The sequence below is a fragment of the Cibotium barometz genome, chromosome 6, assembly GCF_041138505.1.
Source record: "Cibotium barometz isolate CiBa-2024 chromosome 6, ASM4113850v1, whole genome shotgun sequence".
NCBI classification, from domain to species: Eukaryota; Viridiplantae; Streptophyta; class Polypodiopsida; order Cyatheales; family Cibotiaceae; genus Cibotium; species Cibotium barometz.
Window position 1 is genome coordinate 23,725,267 of NC_141051.1, and position 21,018 is coordinate 23,746,284.

General features: G+C 42.7%; 1 protein-coding gene across 1 annotated transcript in view; it reads left to right on the forward strand.

Annotated features, from left to right (window-relative positions):
• The first annotated feature begins 314 nt into the window (after window positions 1-314).
• The window catches only part of LOC147637541 (uncharacterized protein At4g15545-like), a 37,708-nt gene continuing 17,004 nt past the window's right edge, over window positions 315-21,018 (forward strand). Inside the window, exons 1-2 of the mRNA XM_086799321.1 lie at window positions 315-450; window positions 527-811. Of these exons, the coding sequence (XP_086655447.1) occupies window positions 527-811 (285 nt within the window). The 5' untranslated portion in view covers window positions 315-450. The remainder of the gene's footprint in view (window positions 451-526; window positions 812-21,018) is intronic.

Sequence of the window (21,018 nt, forward strand, 5' to 3'; positions counted from 1 at the left end):
CTTCCTCGACTTCAATAATGGAAACACTAGGTAGTACAAGAAATAACAATAAACGACTCCACGACCACAATTAAACAAACTTTCCACAAAAATGTTGTAACAATAAAATGTCCTATGCGTATAGCCCCCCCCCCCTTTTTTTTTCGGGAGGGTGCATTTGTGCTGCTGTCCGTCATGTAGGCCCTAGGCATCGAACCCGGGTCCTCATCGTGGAACGCAACAGTCCGGCGGATGCGTATAGCCTTCCTTCTATGATGCGTGCTAACATTCAAACCTCACATCCGGGCACTTGGAAGTTGGGGGTTTAGTTGGGCGGATGTATGTGAATCCTGCACTAGCACACTATAAATACCCTAATCTGTCGCCTCATTGCGCTTTTCAACCCCGTATTTATCTACGCGAAATCTGCATTGGGAACATCTCCATGGTTGATTGGATGCTTCTGTGCAAGTATGTGCTCTCCTGCAATTTACAGTTTTCCAGTATATTTCTCTGAGTTGATGTCTATGTAAGTGCGTATCTTCAGATGATAGCCTACCCAGAAATGGCAAACGGAGGGAGTCCAGATTTACCCCAGGAGGTGCTTGCCGTGCTGCCCTCGGATCCATATGAGCAGCTGGATGTTGCCAGGAAGATCACGGCCATGGCCGTCTCCGCCAGATTGTCCAAGCTGGAGACAGAATCAGGAAAGTTGCGTCAAAAATTGACAGAAAAGGAGCAGATCGTCTACGGCTTGCAGGAGCGTGTTGGCGAGCTTGAACAGGCCCTTCAGGAGGCCTCTGCCCGTCTCTCTCAGGCCCTTGATGAGCAGGTTTGTGTCTATCATGTGGTCTTTTTGGTTTTTTTTTTTCGGGAAAAAAGTTCCCCCTTCTTTTGACGATTTTTGGCTTTTTTCAATTCTTTAGCTTTTCTCTCTCTTCTTTTTAAATGCCTGTTCTGCAATGGAGGAGATGTATGCTTATGATGATGATGATGATGAGTTGTTTATGATGGTGGAAGTGGAGGATGTTTTTGGCATTTTCAACTTTTTTTTTCCTTCTAAATTTCAAATGCCTATTTGTGAAGGATGTGTACAATGATGTTGTCGATGATGGTGACAACGATGACGATGTTGATACTGCTGCAATTTCTTCCTTGCATAGTGGGGGGAGACATTGATGATGTTTAACTCTGAAGGGCGCTGCTCCATCCAAAATGGGGCTAGACCCAGCCCGTTCTATTATGGGCAAAGGGGGTTTGACAGATTCTCTTCTGTAGTGCCATACAGGAGAGGGGGATTCTAGTAGTGTGCATGGAGAACATAAAGGCCCTGAATTTCTGCACCTTTTTGGAAAGTTCCATTGGTGGAGAGACGAATCTTCCCAGACAGCTGGCATTACAAAGCTGGCGATGATGAGGGCATGTAGAGAGAGTTGTAGATGGTGATGCAATTAGGAACACTGCAGAGCGTCGGATATCTCTCGGGCACTCATTGAGCAGGTTGTATCGATGGTGATGGAAATGATGGAACAGAGAATGATTCTTACGGAGTGAATGTGGGGTATGGAGTAGGGAACAGTCAGGCAGGCTTTTCATGTTTTTCTAGAAATGGTAAGTTGTGGTTGGGACAAAAACTTACAGATGCATGTTGGCATTCAATTATGTTATGGTCGTGGTTGTGGTTGTGGTTGAGGAAGAGGGGGGAGACATTGATGATGTTTAACTCTGAAGGGCGCTGCTCCATCCAAAATGGGGCTAGACCCAGCCCGTTCTATTATGGGCAAAGGGGGTTTGACAGATTCTCTTCTGTAGTGCCATACAGGAGAGGGGGATTCTAGTAGTGTGCATAGGGAACAGTCAGGCAGGCTTTTCATGTTTTTCTAGAAATGGTAAGTTGTGGTTGGGACAAAAACTTACAGATGCATGTTGGCATTCAATTATGTTATGGTCGCTGTGAGGTGAGCCTCAAAGTGCAAAGAAACCCACCAAGGATGTGACCTTTGGATCATTGGGAAGGTGCCCATAGTCACACAGGTGTTGGGTAGGAGGGCAGCTAGCTTGCACACACACACACACACACACACACACACACACACAAGCTCAAGCACATAGAAATGTGAGAGTGCTGGAAAAGATGTACTCGATGATAATAATGAAAGTACAATATGAGAGCACTATAAAGCCTAGAGCGAAGTGCCCAACACACAAGAGTGGTTTCACACAGGGAAAAAACCTGTGTCCAGCCCATAGGGAAAAAGTGCCCGTGAGTAAGCTAGGTTCACAATCGAACTAGCCGGGAGTGGCCGGGTGGACATGACCAGCAAACCCCCCTCAAGTGAACGGTGTGAACGCGTAGCAGGGTGATAAAGCTGTGAATGCTACCCTGCACTATGCTCCACAGCAAGAGTGATCAAGAGAGATCACGATGGCAAAGGTGAACTGCAGTGCCAATGGGAAAAGCTAGTACTATATGATGGGGAAGATGAGAAACCCCAATGTCATAGTGCTAAAGCTAGGGCACAGAAGTACATACATAAACTCATCACCTGAAATGCATGTCAAAGATCATGTGGACATCAACTGCATCAAATCAAGAGGCGTCGCATAAGTTGCATTAGGAGAAGGTGTGTTATAAAATCCTCCAATAAGGAAAGTAAATATAATACCCCCCTCAAGATAAGCATCCAAATGTCAAATTGAACTGCATGTAATCCACATCAATGACAACAAGAGAGCAAAGCATAGCTCTGTAACGGCACCAGTGATAAGCATAAGAAGATGTAGCAGATATACGCATTTGTAAAGGTAACAAGATCCAAAAGTCATGCCTGTGATACATGCAATGGAAGCTACAAGTGGTAAACTCATCAATGGAGGGTCTGATGAGGAAAAAATCAGCAATGGTAGGGCTGATAAAAATTAAAATTCAGCAATGGGGGAAAGCTGAAAATCGGGATAAAAAGTGGGGGCTTGGGGCGGGCATCAGCCAATGCTATGAGAGGATGGGTAAACTCTCAGCAATGCCATGATCAGTGGCATGTATGGTACATGTAAAGATGCATAATCCCACAATGAATAATATACATGTGACATGTCAAAACCATGAGGGCAAGCCAACACTGGCCAAGTGTGTAGAAGGCACTCCTAGTAAACATCACATGTGAGAAAGTGACAATGTCAATACTGTAGAAACAATCCCGTTGCAAGGAAAAGCAGCATAAAAGGCATCAGGATCTTCTCACGAACAAAGTGATATTGTATCTCTATGTGCTTGGTGTGGGCATGGAAGACCGGGTTCTGAGCAATAGTGATACAGCTCTGGTTATCACATTGGATGACCGTGGACTCCTTCTGTGGAAATCCAATCTCGCCAAGCAACCTCTGTAGCCACACAACCTCACAAGCAGTACCACAAGTAGCCCGGTACTTTGCCTTTGTAGATGACAAGGCAATAGTCGGCTGCCTCTTGTTGCTCCATGAAACAGCTTCTGAGCCGAGGTAAAATTGTAGCCCGATGTAGATCTCCTCGTGTTTGGATCTCCTCCCCAATCTAAGTCACTCCAGCCTTGGAGTCGAACTCGGTCCTTCGTTTCACCTCCAGCGTCGTAGAAGAGTCCAAGATCCTTCGTACCCTGCAGATACCGCAAGATCCGTAATCCTGCGTCTCAATGAGACTTCAACGGCTTCTGCATAAATGAGCTCAACAACTCCACAGGAAAGCTCAAGTTCAATCTGGTGTTCAGCAACCAGATCAATGAACCAACCAACTTTCGGTACAGAGAGGCATCAACCGGCTCACAAGGATCATTCACTGTAAGCTTCGTGTTCGGGTCCATCAGTGATGTGATAGGCTTGCAATTCTCCATCCCAAAGGCCTCAAGCAGCTCATGGACATACCGTTGGCTGAGAGATAAAGAACCCCCTTTGGGTCTGCCAGATCTCCAATCCCAAGAAGAAGTGGATTAAGCCTAAGTCGGTCATCTCAAACTCCTTTGACAAGGCAGCCTTCGCTGCTTGTGCTCCACATGACACCAATGAGAATGAGGTCATCCACATAAAGGATGATCAACGTGACCATGTCGCGTTCCTTAAAGAGATTCAAGTTAGGATCTGCAACTGATCTTTGAAATCCAATCCATAGAAAGAAGGAATCAATCTTCTGATTCCAAGCCCTCGGAGCCTGCTTAAGACCATACAAGGCCTTTCACAACCTGTAAACCATCCCCTTTGATCTTGGAACCTCAAAGCCTAGAGGCTGCTCAACATACACCTCCTCCTCCTGGTCACCATTAAGGAACGCGGATTTCACATCCATCTGATATACGGGCCACCGCTGAGAAGAAGCGAGGGCAAGAATGGTCCGAATCGTAGCCATCCTCGCTGTCGGTGCAAAGGTGGAGAGACGGAAGACTCTCTCACTTGTAGCATGAGTAGTATGATCCGTGTGTAGCTCAATCCAATGGGATTTGCATCCCTTTCGGAGCTAGGGATTCAATCCGTACCGGTGCACAAAAGCTTATCCACAAATGGAGAGAATGCTTATGGCTACCATCACATGACACTAGACTAAGCACACACACAAGCTCAACTTGCCCTCATTCCTACACACCCATTCATTCACAAATACAAGCAAGAGGAACACAATCACTATGCACACAAGCAAAGAGAAAGACCTCACTCCACTCCTATCTTCCTACAAGCATGCAGACACTCAAGCATCAAGCTTCCATGAAAGCTTCAAATCAGCCCACATACATAAAAACGAAATACTAAAAGCATGCACAAGAGTAAAATGATTAGAGAAGAGGATGAGAAAGACTCATGACATTGCTATTGATTCAATGAAGAGATTTATCTCATACAAAGATGTAGATGGTGTGAGAGAAGAGTCTTCACCTCTATGGAGAAGAGGGAGAGTAGCTCTCTCAAAGGATCTCTTGCATGAACTTAGCCCAAAGTGTGCTTAAGCTCTCAAATGAGCCACTTTTTATACTAAAACTCCTAAAACTCCCAAAACTTCCCATGTGGGATTATTCTTAAGCCCACTCCCACACTCATCTACAACTTGGAACTCTTTACAAGAGTCCTAAATAAGAATGTCACTTGTTTTCTTGCTTGCATCTTTGTGTTGCATCCTTGCATTGATCACCACTCGTCACGCAACACTCTCCCCTTCCTATTTTGCGCACGTCTTGAGCGCGGTAGAAGCAAAAGCTGCAAAAAACAATGGATACAAGTAAAGTCTTTTATTGAAAAAAAAAACCAGCAATGATAATCTCACACGTGAGCATACAAGTGAAAGGCGATTAGAGTTTTAAAGAGTGCTAAAAGAGGTGAGTAAAGACTAGTCAAAGTGAGACTAAGTGGTAGATAGTGCTATGCAAAGGCAAGTGTGCTTGCACACCACAGGTTATGACCGCAGTCTCAATGTTCTACAATTGTTTAAGTTATTCTTACGTGGCAACCCGACTCCTAAATATGAGCAATGGTGATTGGACCTTTTTTTTTGTGTGTGTGTGTGTGTAAAAGTTGAATAACGAGGAAGGTTCCATTCCAATGAGACCCAAGCAATGGCCAAGAGACCTCCGCCAAGAGAATCTAAAGACCGCTAAGTATCTCAAGAGCGACAGACCCTTTTCTTTCTTTTTGACATAAGAGTACCCCATGAAGATGAGGGCATCGGTCTCGAGGACCCATAATATATCCCAGAGTCCTACCAGTATCTATCAAGGCGATAGAGTCCTTGAAGGTCTTTCTTAACCTTTTAGACGTCAGTGTTCACCCCATGGAAACCAAGGCATCGGCCCCAAGGTGCTAAGACAACCCCAGGTCCTACCAAGCATTCCACATGGCTGTAGACACGTCATGTCTCGATTCACTTGTATATATTTTTTAGGGCATGATTTTCGTAAATTTTTTATTAATCCTAGCACCTAGTCCATACCTAAGAGGTAGCTACCACTAGGGATAACTAATATACTTCGAGAGCATAAGAACTTGGCATACTCCGTTGGTATATATCCTACACCGTCTTCAAATAGAAATACCTTCTACTAAGTCCTCTAAGAATCTAGAAATCACTCATCACATTTTAACAACTAATTTAAAACTTAAACCAGCCAACTGTGTGTGAACATGCAAACAATATATCCAAAAGTTAAAAGCACATAAAGAACAAAAGATTATGATTTGAATACACCTGTTGTAATGCTCGTTGATGTTGTGCGTTTGCATTGATGCATTGCTGATGTTGTGCAGATTGCTTCTCTTTGCTCTTTGTAGGCACTGCATGTCTCCCCCCTTCCTAATTTGTGTGCACCGTAGGTGGACTATTGGGGCGTGTTTGTATGCTCTTGTTTAGCTGAGATCTCTGTAAAATGTTTATTAACAAACAAGAAAAGAAAAGAAAAGAATAAAATTTGTTATTGGTGCCAATCACCGAATATAGCCGAGGGGAAAAACCCAGTGGGAGAAAAGTGCCCTGGCTTGTTGATCTTATTGTGGAGTTGATAAGCTTATCCTTGTACTGGTGGTGGATCCGTGTCCACTTCTGTTGGAAAGATGGTATCAATCACTTCAAGATGCAGGGACAACCCTGTACAAAAACCGGCCTCTGGAGAAGGTGGTAGAGGAAGGAGTGCTTTCTTGCTAAAATATAGCATTGGTTCTATGGGAAGGTTAAGCAGACAATTTCGATTTTGGAACTGCTCAATATAGGTACTCATAGTGATCCAAAATTGACATGTTGAGGCTTGGGGAAGGAGGGCTTGCAAGATAGGTGGTTGCAAGTCATTTATGCATGTATTCCTCCATTGTTGTGCTTGAACCTTCTCAGGTAATCTACGTTGATTTGGTCCTCGGTCTGGTACTCTCACATTAAGAAGGTTATGGCGTTGGGGTGTAATTCCCACAATTTGTTTCATTAAGCCCGTGCCATATCGTCGAAAGTAAGAGCGGCATAGCCAACAAATGTGTGAAGCTTCTCCTAATACGAGTCGTGCACACTCTTGACAATGTGGAAATGGGTGATGTTGTTGATAGAATAAAGTGACAAAGTGATGTCCACAGCAATTTTCACCTAAGGGAGCATAAAAGTGCCTAGAATGAGTTTGAAAAAGAGAAGCACTATAACCCCCGCGATGTTCAGGTTGAGTACTATCAGGGTCAATGCATGGTGGACATGTATCTCGCCAAGTATCCATCAGGAGGTATCTGGTCGTAGAACAATGAAATTTAGAAACTTCAAACTTTATACACTCATATCCATCATTACAATCCCAATCAAAAACATTGTAGATAAGATCATCTAAAAAAAAACACAATCCTCTAAAGGCATAAGGAACCACATTAGTAAATGTGAGACTATTCAAACACTGATCTACTAAAGAGCTTCAATTGTAGTGTTAATGCCTTACCTTTGGTTTTGGGTATGTCCTTCTTAAGAGGTGGGAAGGTTAGCAATTGTCGAGGAATTTGAGCAAGATAAGAGGATTTAGGCATTGAAGTGCTAGAATCTATGCTCAAAGGAGACTCATGTAAAGTTGGATTTGTCTTAGGTACACAAGTTGATGGTGGAATTGTGTAACAAGGAGAAATTGGGACAACTGGTGATTCAATACATGTTTTGGGAAGGTCAACACAAGGAGATTTGTAGGTGCTATCACAACCACCTATCCTATCTTGAAGAGGTTGTGTTGATTTCCTTTGCACCCACTGATATGGAAAACCAAGGGTGGCTTTTGGAATCTTATTGATACACTCTTTTACCTCTAGTAAACCATGGCATTTGGGAAGCCAAAGTGCTGTTGCATCCTCATAATAGCCTTGTGCTTTAAGAACATGCTTTGGGACCCAATGAGTAACAATATGAGGTTTAGGCTTGGAAAAGATGTGCTTTTTAGGAGGCTTAGCAACTAGGCTAGATGGTACAAGTTTGTATGCATCTTTGGGTAGCCAAATTGATAATTCCTTCTTGCCTGGCCTTCTTTGAGCAGTGACTAAAGTAGTTGGAACATGCCAGCCATGGCCCTCACTTGAGGACTCATCGATTATCCACATCATTTGTGTTGGAGCTTCAAGAGCAGATTTTGAAAGTGGGTTGTGTAAGGTAGAAACACCACCCTTTTGACATGATAAAGCTCGTGGAGTAGCAGATCCCAGGATGCAATCAGAATCAATTTGCAATTTGTATTGTCTATTCTTCCAATCTAATGAACAATTGGTAGCACTTAACCATGATCGACCGAGAACAGCCTCTACCACTGCCTTGGACTTACTTGCCACATAAAAAGGAACTGACATCTGGTGATCCTGAATGGACATCATAATGACACATTTTCCCTCTATAGGGTTATCTTCACCTGAGAAGCTTCGTAAGTCAATAGGAATGTGCACAAGTGTTGGTTGTCCCAAGACTATCCATGTGTCAAACGAGAGAACATTATAATCTGCACCAAAGTCAATTAAGGCAGAGACAAAGTAGGTAGTCTCATGAAGATGAAGACACACTTGAATATTGAAAGGATCGATATATTGTTCATCAGTAGCTAACTGTAAGGCCAACATAGAAGCCTTGCGACGCTCCTTGGCTTTTGCAACTCTAGCTTTAGCCTCTTCTTGAGCCTGACGTTTAAGTAGGTCATGTGCTTCTTTCCGTGTGTGTGCAGCATGCATTTGTTGAAGCATGGCTTCAGTTAATGGTTCATTGTATTTCTTGAGACGACTTCCATTAATGAAGTTAGGCATTTGCTCACCTTCTAGTGTCTCTAAACGCACTGTACCACTTGGAGTAAGCTCATTAATCACAAACGGTCTTAGGCCACGTTTCTTGAGCTTTCTCTTATGCTTCTTAAGTGTGTACAAGAGCACAAGGTCCCCTTTTTTGAATCGGCCAGTTGTTACATTTCTATCATACCATTGCTTTTGTCTCCTCTTCTCGGCATACATCCCCATTACCGCCAATAAGCGGGTCTCATCAAGCTTTTCCAATTCATCAATGCGTTGTGAAAGCTCATGACCAGTCCAGTCCAATTGTTTAGCAACTCGTAGAGTAGGTACAAGAAATTCAATGGGAAGAATTGCATCTAGCCCAAAAGCAAGCTCAAATGGGGTTGTGCCCACAGATGTTTTATAGGCTGTCCTATATGCCCAAAGAACTGAGTGCAACTTTTGCTCCCAATCAGTCCTATGTCCCTCAACAATCTTTGTGAGTGCTGTGCAGAGAATCTTGTTAGTACTCTCAGCTTGTCCATTGGTCTGGGGATGATAGGATGCAGAACGCTTGTGAATTACCATAAATTCTTGAAGCAAAAACTCTATGATCTCATTCACAAAGTGCACACCTTGATCACTAACGATTTCAATAGGTAAGCCATAGCGTGTACACACGTACTCATACAAGAACTTGGCTGTGGTTCTGGCATCATTTTTAACTGTAGCCTTTGCCTCTACCCATTTGGTCAAATAGTTAGTTGCGACTATAATATATTCGGCATGCGTGTGACGAGCTGGAGGTTTAATGGGACCGACAAAATCAATACCCCATTTTGCAAAAGCACGTGTGCTTAACATAGGCCGCAATGGCATATTGTCCTTTGTGATGGGAGGTTTGGTCCTTTGACAATCGTCACAACGTTTTACATATTCTTCGGCATCCATTTGTAAGGTTGGCCACCAAAGCCCAGACCACCTAATCAACTTAGCTGTGGTATTGCTCGAAAAGTGTCCACCCCCAACACCTGCATGTGCATGAGTCAAGATTTTCAAGTAGTCAGCTTCACATACACACATGTGTAAGTTGCCATCCTTGCCCCTCTTGTAGAGTTGGCCCTCTATCAGCATATAGTTTGCCGCTTCAACTTCAATAGCATGCTTTCGATATTTAGTGTGGGTAAAGTTCCAAGCACAGGCCTGGCACCACTTCTTTGTGGGTTGGTTTGTGACTAGAGGAGAAAAGGTATTACATTCTTCGGTTTTATGGTTACCGCCACATGCTCCACAAAGATGAGGACCTGTAGATAGTACACTCCTCATTTGCTGCTGCTATTGTTGTGGCTGCATGGGTGGGCGATAGGTTTGTCCCAATCTCCTTAGTACTAGGTTAGCTATCTGGTTTGGATTTACTAGCACACTAGACCCTGAACTTTGGTCATCACCCCACTGATCCCTAGGTTGCACCTCAGGGCCAGAACCATCTTGGAATTTGAAGTTATCTGTGAAATCCATAGCATCATGGCAACACTCATTGAAATTTGTATGCTTCTTTGCATAGAGATGTGTATGCAGTGTTGAATTTTTGAGTCCTTTTAAGAAGAGAGAAATTAATCGACTCTGGGTGGGCTTCTCATCTTCTGGGCAACGATTAATGTACTGCTTCATCCTATTTACACAATCTCTAACACTCTCAGTCTCGCCTTGCTTGAAAGAGTAGATGTTTGCTACCTTGTTATGTTGAATCCCCATTAAGGAAAAAGTAGCAATGAATCTCTCTTCGAGAACTCATAAAGAAGATTTGTCTGAAGCCTCTAGTGCTTGAAACCAAGCAAGGGCCTTTCCCTCAAGAGTGAGCCCAAATCCTTCAATTTGTGTATGCTTGTCAGTCACTTGCTCAGCTCGAACTGCTTGCCTAAATGCTGCTACATGGTCATATGGATCTCCCGACCCTTCGTACTTCTTTACCAGTTTCTGAAGAGTTGATGGCCTTACTTGTCTTGAATACTCATCATAGGGCCTACGGCCTCTCCCTCTCAGTGGGAATTGTTCCTCTCTTTGGTAAGATGGTCCACATGTATCCCAAATTGGTGAGGATCCCCTATTACCTGCCTCACCAACCCCCTCCAAAGATCTTGTTACCCGCATTTCAGGAGGTGCATTTATGGGAGGCCGAGTTGGCTCCCCTACCCTCCGATTGTCATAGTGAGAGAAACGTTGTTGTGGTGTGATCTGTGGTCGCACTTTTGGTGTAGGATAATATCTTGGTGCTAGAGTTGGGCTACTTGCAGTGGTCCACTTTGATGTTGAGGGTCCCTCTCTAATGAACTCTCGTAGGGGAGGAGCAGCAGTTTCTCTAAGAAAGGTTGTCTCTCCTGGTTTAGCTGTATTTGTTGAGAACACTTCCATGAATAATGGTTGTCCTTTCCACGTGAGCTCCCGAATCTCCTTCCAATCTAAGGTTCGGTATTCATTGGCCCATTTATCAACGATTCGGTTCTTGTATTCTGCAAGCTTCTCAACTACCACCACAAGTGCTAGAGGAAGAGCTAGCTCTGGCAATCTAGTTGTGGCATAATATCTTTCTAAAGAGTCCTTATAGACCTCTTGAAGTGGGTCATCCTGTAAGACCTTTGTCACTGGAATTTGTCGTACAAACTCCCATTGGTTCTCAGCCCCCTGATCCATTTTGCTCTTGCCTTTCCTATCCCTTTCCAAATTTAGATCTACAAGAAGTAAATCATCTATGGATGGCTTTGAGGACTGGGCATTGGATGGTCCAAGCATGTCCGGCTCAATGAGCCAATCATCTCTAGACTCCCTTGCTCTGGAAAGCTTTGATAAGTCTAAGAACTCGCTTTTAGAGAGCTCCCCTACCCTCCGATTGTCTACATTCTCTGGATGATAGGTGACTTCGTAGCGAACACCATCTCCACCCATGTACATGTTACCCTGGTCATTGACTAGAGGTGCTCTATCAAGTTCTGAGAAAAAGTCTGCGATCTTAACAAGATACCGTTGTTGTGGATCCCTAAAGATCTTAGCTCCTTGAGCATTCGTGTAGACATATTGAAGTCTCACATTCAGTGGTAACCCCATGGTGTCGGCTTCAAATGGATTAAAAGATCTTGTGGGTGTCCTATTTGGGGCTAAGGGATGACTATTTGACGGCCCTAGATTGTCCATGGACAATGAGCTAGTTGTTCTGGAAAGGGTATCAGATTGGGATTCGGAAAAGGTTTCAGCAATATCTGCCAAATTTCCTACCGATTGGGTCCCACTTTCCTGCGTAGGTACTCTAGAAGGTGCCCTAGGTCCTATGGCAGTGTCTATATGACGTCCCGACCGCAAGTGCATAAGGTCAAATTTTAAGGGTTTTATATATATATATATATTTATGTATATATATATATATATATATATACATATACATAAATATATATATATATATATATATATATATATATGTATATATATAAACCCTACCTAACCACTAAATGCAACTAACATGAATATGTGTGTAACTATCTATTTTTTTAAATTTTATTTTAATTTTATTTTTTATTTTTTTTCTATTTTTTACTAATTACACAAAAATACTAATTATGCACAAAATTACAAAAATTTAAAAGAATGCAAGTTACACTAGTTATGCAAAAAATTATAGAAATTTAAAAAAATAAAAAATTACAGAATATGCAAAAATGTGGATTCCTAAAAAAAACACATAATTTACAGAATTTTTCTTTTTCTTGTTTTTTTTTCTTCTCTTTTCTTTTCTTTTCTCTCTTTTTTTCTTTTAAAAAAAAATTATTTTTATTGTTTTATTGTTTTTTCTTTTTATTTTTATTATTATTTTTTAAAAAAATGCAAAAAAAAACTGAAAATTACCTAGTATGCAAAAATTGCAGATTTTTTTAATAAAAAAACTAAAGACTAACACAACAAAAAAATAAAAAAAATAAAAAAAAAAAATAAAAAAAAATAGAACACTTACCTTTTCCGGCCCTTATCGTCTTCCGATTTCCTCGCCGGCCACCTCACGTTCTTCTCGCTTCCACAGCTGGCAGTCACCTTCGCTCCTTCTTCGGCCCTTCACAGCTCCTTCTCTGCAGCCTTCTTCGCCCGTGCCCAGCTCTCTCCTCAGCTACAGCTGCAGCCGTCGCCACCCTTCACTGTTTTGCAGCCGCAGCCAGTCGCCTGGGCCTTGCCGGCCTTCGCACCGGCCTCTCTTCCTTAGTCTCCCCACCTTCTCTTCGGCGGGCTCGGCTGGTCCTTCGCCAGTTGCTTCAGATGCCGCCTCACCTCCTTGCGGCCGCCTCACCACCGCCGGCCTGTCCTTCACCGTCTGACGCCCTCTCACCGCCTTCGTCTCCTTTTCTGGAATGAAGGGATGTAATGCATGAAAAATATGAGTAATCACCATGTAAACATGATGCCTAAGTGTGTTTAGTCTCTCACCAAGAGAATGGAAATAGCCTTCCACAAGCCAAGAGAGAAGCCATGAGCTCCAAGAAACATAAATTTCCATTTCTAAAAATGATCATCAAAAGTTACAACCATGGTCCAAGTCCCCTCTTTTATACATGGACTTGTCCCATTATTAACCCTATTGAATAAAGTTCCTACTTTATTACAAACCATCCCTTCCCAAAGATTTTGTCCTCAAAATCAATAACATGTACAATCTCAAAGTATGAGACTCTAATGTAATCAATGGGAAGTGGTTAAGAGTTCTCAAGTACATCCAAAGCACATATACAATGAAAATCCGGATGTATACAAGTCCACAAAGCTTCAAGCCCAAAGTGTATGAGTGGGACTGTTATGACAGCCCTTCTAGTCGATGAAGACCCTTGAAAATCCTTCATTTAGACTCCATATATTGGGCTGAAAATGATATGTACACTCAGCCATATGTAGCCCACATCATAATCTTTCATTAGGATACGCCATGAAGCTTGTTGGAGTAGAAAAATAGGCCCAATAGTAGACCTTCCCAAAGCTGTCCAGAAATTACAGCATGTATACTTCTCCTCATATTATCCAATTTGCTCAAGTAAACCATACCACTTGGTCACGGAAAGTCATCCACAAGTAAGCCATGTTGTTGGACATACTCCAATGATTGCCAAGTAGCCTCATCCATGGGTAATTGCTTCCATTTGACAAAGTATTCATCAATATTCCGATTCCTCAACTCTCTTGTCCTCTTGCCAATAACCCTCTCCGGCTCATAAATGATCTCACCTTCTTCATTCATGGGTGGAAGCTCTTCCATCTCTTGAGGCAAAGATCCCATAAACCTCTTAAGGTTAGATACATGAAACACATTATGGATCCTTGTCGAAGAAGGCAAATCCAACTTGTAGGCCAAATCACCAACCCTCTTGATAATCAAGTATGGTCCATAATACCTATGAGCCAATTTTGAGTTGGTTACACCTTTGAGAGTGTTATGCCGACTCTTGGGAAGCTTCAATAGCACATAATCACCCTCTTGAAACTCCACATTCCTTCTATGAACATCCGCATTAGCCTTCATGACATCTTGAGCCTTCTTCATATTGTCCTTGCAAAGTTGAAGAAGTTGTCTCATTCTTTCCAACTCTTCTTTTGCCAATGGATTGACCACTTTGTCTTCATGGAAGGCTATCGATGGCACATGTACTTGATATCCATAGAGAGCCTCAAATGGTGACATGCCAATACTCAAATGCTTGCTTGAATTATGGCAAAATTCAGCAAGATAAAGCCACTCATCCCAAGATGTTTGCATGTCATGACAATAGTGCCTCAAGTACACCTCAAGCCATTTGTTTGTGCACTCCGTTTGCCCATCCGTTTGAGGGTGATAGGCCGTAGATGGAGTGATTTGAGTACCCAAGCTCTGATATAATGACCTCCAAAAAGTCCCCATGAACTTGGTATCTCGATCACAAACTATGTTGAGTGGCAAGCCATGTATCTTGAATACATGTTCCAAAAATTGCTTGGCAATATGAGATGCTCCATAAGTGGTCTTTGAAGCAATGAAATGGGCTGATTTTGTAAGCCTATCAATCACCACAAATATTTGATCCCATCCATGCTTTGTCTTTGGTAGACCCGTGATGAAGTCCATAGAAATGTGAGTCCATTTACCATCCGGAATAGGTAATGGATGAAGTAAACCACTTGGGAGTTGATGGCTATCCTTATTCTTTTGACAAGAAGCACATTCCATCACAAACTTCTTCACATCTCCCCATATACCTTTCCAATAAAAACTCTTGCTCACTTTATCATAGGTTTTGAGTACACCAAGATGGCCCGAAAGTGGTGAAGAATGCATCTCATGAAGCACCTTTGGTATGTAGAATGAGGTCGGAACCAAATACACCTTATCCTTGTACCACAAGAGACCATTGTGAAGCTTGTAATGAGGAAACTCTCCACCATCACCTTGCTGTAATTTGGTATAAATATGGGCAGCACCTTCATTGATGAGGTATTCCTCTTGAATCCCCTTGATCCATTCACTATATACCTCCATGATTGAAGTTGTAGCGCATGCCCACATTCTAGACAATGCATCCGCCACTACATTGTCCTTCCCGGGTGTGTAGGATATCTCAAAATCATATCCTTGAAGTGTGGCCAGCCATCTCTTTTGCTTTGGAGAAAGATTTGGTTGGGAGAGGAAAAATTTCAGCACCCTATGATCACTTCTCACCTTGAAATGAGCACCATAAAGATAGTGATGCCACTTCTTGATGGCATGAAGTATGGCTAGCATCTCTTGCTCATAAACATGAAGCCCCATCTCCTTTTCGGTAAGCTTTCTGCTTTCAAATGCAATGACTCCATGCTCTTGATACAAAACTGCCCCAATTCCTCTACCACTTGCATCCGCCCTCACATAAAATGTCTTTGCAAAATCCGGACATACAAGTATAGGGGCTGAAGTGAGCAATTCCTTGAGCTTATTGAAGCTCTTGTTGGCAATGGAATCCCAAAACAAAGCCTCCCTCTTGAGCAAGTCGGTAAGAGGTGCCGCAATGGATGCATAATGTTGCATGAATCTTCTATAGAAAGAAGATAATCCCAAAAATCCTCTCAATTGAGTTGTATTGCTTGGTGTTGGCCACTCTTTGACACATGCCACTTTCTTAGGATCAGCCCTTATGCCATTCTCACCCACCAAGTGTCCAAGATATTCCACTTCATTGACCATGAATGTGCATTTGCTCTCCTTTGCATAAAGCTTGTGCTTCCTCAACACTTCAAACACTTGCTTCACATGACATAGATGTTCCCCTTTGCTCTTTCTATAGATCAAGATGTCATCGAAGAACACTAGCACAAACTTGAAAAGAAGGGGAGCCAATATCCGATTCATCAATGCTTGAAAAGTGGCCGGAGCATTTGTAAGACCAAAGGACATCACCATGAAGTGAAACAATCCCCTTTCCGTCCTAAATGCTGTCTTCTCTTCATCACCTTCCTTCATCCTTATTTGATGATATCCCGATCTCAAATCAATCTTGGTGAAGAACTTTGCCCCTTTGAGCTCATCAAGAAGATCATCAATGCGAGGTATGGGATACCTATTCTTGATTGTGACCTTGTTCAAGTCACGATAATCAATGCACATGCGAAAGGATCCATCCTTCTTCTTCACCAAGAGAACGGGAGATGCAAATGGAGATTGTGAAGGTTGAATAAGACCCATAGCAAGCAAATCTTGCACTTGCTTAGCCACTTCCTCTCTTTCTACCTTAGACAAACGGTAAGGAGGCTTGTTGACAACCTTTGCATTCAGTTCAAGTACTATGGCATGGTCAATCTCCCTCTTAGGTGGTAGACTCTTTGGCACTTGCAAAATATCTTCATACTCCTTAAGAAGAGTTGCCATTTCCTCATCTATGTGCTGTCCACTGCCTTCCATCCCCTCTTGGGTAACATGTAACACATAGATAGTGCCAAAAGCCTTAATTTCTTTTTTGAGTCGCCTTGGAGTGATCAAAGAGAGCTTCTTAGGTGCATTTGCAGCAAGTACCACTTGTTGCCCATGATGTAGAAAGCTCATGAAACCTTGTTGAAGGTTCATGTGAATGTCACCAAGTGAAGCCAACCAATCACACCCCATGATAATGTCGATGGGACCCATATCCAAAACCACCAAATCACCTTCCCAAGTGTATGAAGAGGATAAAACCACTTTTGTAGAAGGGCAAACCAAGCTAGTCTTCTCACTTTCCCCATTTGCCACTTGCACTTGGAACGTTGTAGGTGTCTTCTTTGTGTTGAGTTTGAGAGAGTTGATGGATTTAGAGTTGATGAAGCTATGAGTGCTCCTGGAATCCACAAGAATATGTGCAACCCTCCCATTGATGGTCCCCACCAACCTTAGTGTGCTTGGGTTCTTGCAACCCGCCAACAACTCTTGTGAGATAGAGCGTATGCAAGCTGAAATTTCTGCATTGGTTGGCATGTCTCCGTCCACAAGGCTTTCCTTAACTCCACCTCCCGGATCAAACGGAAACTCACCATCCTCCGTGATGAAAGAATGGTCTTCAAGTGACTCCTCATGTGCTTCTTCATTGCAATCCTCCCATTCCTCAATGTCATGAGAGTCATCCTTGTTCTCTTCCTCATCCATGAGGATCATAGTGGCCACAATCTTCTTTGATTTGCACACATGCCCGGGTGACCACCTCTCTTTGCACTTGAAACATAGCCCTTTGCTTCTCAACTCCTCAATCTTTGGATCATCCATTCTTTGAGTCTTCTTGAAGGGTTGAAAGGGCTTCTTCTTCATGAAGTCACTACTCTTTTTGGCATCAAATTGATGTATCCCATTCTTTGGCTGTCCACCCCCAAATGATGTAGGAGTTCTTGGATTAGAGGATGGTAATGTAGAGGTAGGACCTTTCCCAAAATTGTAAGAAGTAGTGGTTGGTTTGAGTGTGTCTTTGGTGAAGGTCATGGGCTGAGACCTCTTGTACTTTGGCTCATAGAGTTCGGCTAACCTCATAGCTTCTTTGAGAGAGCTAGGCCTTTGAGCCGACACATCCGCCTTGATGAAGTGTTCAAGCCCATGCACAAACTTTTTCATCTTCATGTCTTCACTCAAGCCTTCCACGTACATTGAAAGCTTCAAAAATCTCTTGATGTAACCTCTCACCATCATCCCCTTTTGAGAAAGCTCATACCATTCTTCATGGTATCGGTCGAGCACTAAGGGTGAAATGAAGGCCAAGTTCATCTCCCGCTTCAATCCTTCCCAAGTTGATGGCGTGTTCCCTTGTTTGACCAAGTGCCTCCACCATTGATGAGCATAATCTTCAAGATGTAAGGAGGAAAATTGTACCATATCACGCTCACTTTTTGGGTAAAGTTGGAAATAGGTGTCAAGCTTGGTAGCCCACTCCTCCAACTCTTGCGGAGATGACCCGTCACCTTTGAACTTTGATAGTGAGATTTTGTCTTTGACATCCTTGGAAGATATGTGGGATGGGTTATCATGTTGGGTAGAGGGCTTGAATCTTTGCATCTTCGAGTATGACTCCATAAATTGTGCAAAGTCTTTGTAATCCCTCTTGATGATATTCGACAATTCCATCCACTTCTCGTGAGCATCCCTTTGTCTTTGGGCAAAGGATATTTGATTCCAATCGAGTGCAATCTCCTCATCATTCACAAACACCTCATCCTCTTCCCTTGAATGCATTGTCCTAGAAAAGGTAGGACCCTTTGATGCATTGAGGTGAGACAAACCCGAATGAAAAGAAGGAGAAAACATGTCCTTGACAAGAGGTCTCCGTGCATCCGCCATGAATCCCCGAGTGGATGCTCCCAATGGATCCTCTTGTACGGCCTTCATGGAATCCTCATTCAAGATGCCCTTGCCTTTTCTTTGCTCATAGTCACCATAATTCCCATGCTTTTCTTGTGCTTGAGACTTCCCAAACTTGTCCTCCATCACACCAATCCGTGAGGATAATGTTTCAAAATGAGAATCAAGCTTGGAGTCTAAGGTCTCCAACCGTTGTACAAGCATTTGCATGAGGGTGTCATGGTTAACCGCCGCTTGTGTCCCTTGAGAAATTTGATTATATACATTGCCCCCATTGTCTTCATTGATGAATGCATCCCTTGCATCCATATTACCTTCCATGTCCTCATCACCAATGATCATTTCTTGCACAACATCCCCACCCTTGCGTGGTCTTCCCTTCGGCATAGTGAAGAAATGCAAGATGTTGGTAGAATGCCCAAATGATGTCGGAATTGGACAAAAGAAGGTTCTATGGGTAGGTAATGGTGTCTACTATCCTTCCAAATGAACACAGTAAGAATTAGGTGTGGGCAAGTACTCTCTGTTTTAGGGTTTGTGCGGGACAGCTGAAAGTAGTAATTTGGCTCTAAAACGCAAAATATATGTCGGAATTAGGATTTTGACGGCTCTATAGAAAGCTAACGGAAGATAGAACCTACCCCTAAAAGCATTTTGATTCAGTCAAAGTGGAAGTATATTTTGTTTGACTTTGATCAGAAAGTCAACATGACTACTTTGACCGAGATTGTGATATCCGATTAAGGGGTTCTATGGCTCATTTGAAAACTCTCAAGGAGTAGAATAGAGTCGTGTAATCACTCGGACCTAATCCCAAAAACCCTAGGACTGAATTAGGGTTTTGTAAAATCCCAGAAATTTTCAAAATTCGGTCCCAAAGCTCAATCCGGCTACAAATGATTGGTGTTTCTCCCCTTGGTAGTTGTGAATAACTCTTCAAGTGTATCCATGGGGTAAATCTCCAATCAGTAAGCTTGTTTGGCTCCCTTGTTGGAAAAATTCCGCTAGAGTCTCCTTTGTAATTGGAACCAAATCTCAAATGAAAATGCAACTTCTCAAATCACAATGCAATACTCTTTGTATCCCACAATGTCATGAAAGATCATATGCACTCTTTGTCCATCAAAGCATTTGCAATATCCACACAATATGACGGAAAAGGGGCCCCATTGCCCAAATGCATCCACAAAGTCGATGGTGAGGATTGTTGAGGACGCGCGTTAAAGCTTGCCGATCTCCCGGCCAAGCTCTTCTCACCCCTTCACCGAGTTTTCCTCCAAGGTGAAGGTTGAGGCCATTTCTTCACACCGGTGTACCTAATCCCCCTTTGTACCGCTTTACCAAGCAATCACGGCACAAAGAGTTCAAGCCATTCTCCCCTTGGCCTCTCCAACCAATGCCAAGGTACCCTCACACATTGCTAGATTCTATAGAAACTTGAAGTGGTAGCAATGGTGAGTGTAGGTACAAAATGATGTGGATAATATCAAATGATAGAACAAGTTTGTTGGCTTACAAGTATTGAGCATGACTCATGCCCTTTTACAATTTAGAACTCATCAATAAAGCATGGACTCATGCCTCAATCCATCATCCAAAAGCTCCAACACAAACCAACAATTCACAATGCCCTCACCATGGCATTTGCATAAGCATTTGTTAACCACAATCAAGGCATTTGCAATTGCATTCCAACAATCCCTTTCACATCATATTGACAAATGCATGCTTCCAAAACTTATGCTCTCTTATGCCCATGTGTAAAACATAGCATTGGCATGGCTATGTATAGCATCCATAGTGTCCATATGGCATCAAGATGAGCATGAGAGACTCCAAAAACATTGCATAAGCTTGCTATTCCATCAATGGCATGCCAAATGAGACATAATAAAGAAAATCCCCCAAAATATGATCTATGAATTGGCTAAGCTCATGTGGAATCAATTCCTTTCACCCTTGCCATCAATAATGCATGGAGAAGCAATATTGGCATGTGAATGGTCAAGCTTTAATGGTTAATTTCTGAAAATTAGAGGAGTTTGAATGTGTCCAACCCTAATCCATTCCCAAGCTCCACCAAATGGTTCAAATTTGCAAGAAATTGATCAAATCACTCACCAATGTCATCCGGAAAGCTTCAATGGTAGGAATTGTTGAAGAAACCTCTTGTAGGAGAAAAAAACGTGGCCTCTCTTTGCTCTGAAATTTGCAGCCAAAGAACACCTCCCATGTGCTTGAACATAGCTTGAAAATTGCTCCAAACAAGTGCTAAAAACCCTCTTGAATGGCTTCCATCTCATGAGGTAGTAGAGCTAGGCTTCACCTAGCTCTCCCTCCATACATTTCAGCGCGATTTTGAGGCGTGAGCATGCTGCAGCCCGCCGTTTTCTCTTCTTTGCCTCCTTCATGAGATGATTAGAATAGCAATGATGCCTATGAAGTATGTAAAAGCTTAGCAATGAAAGATATGGTCAATGTGGCAAGGT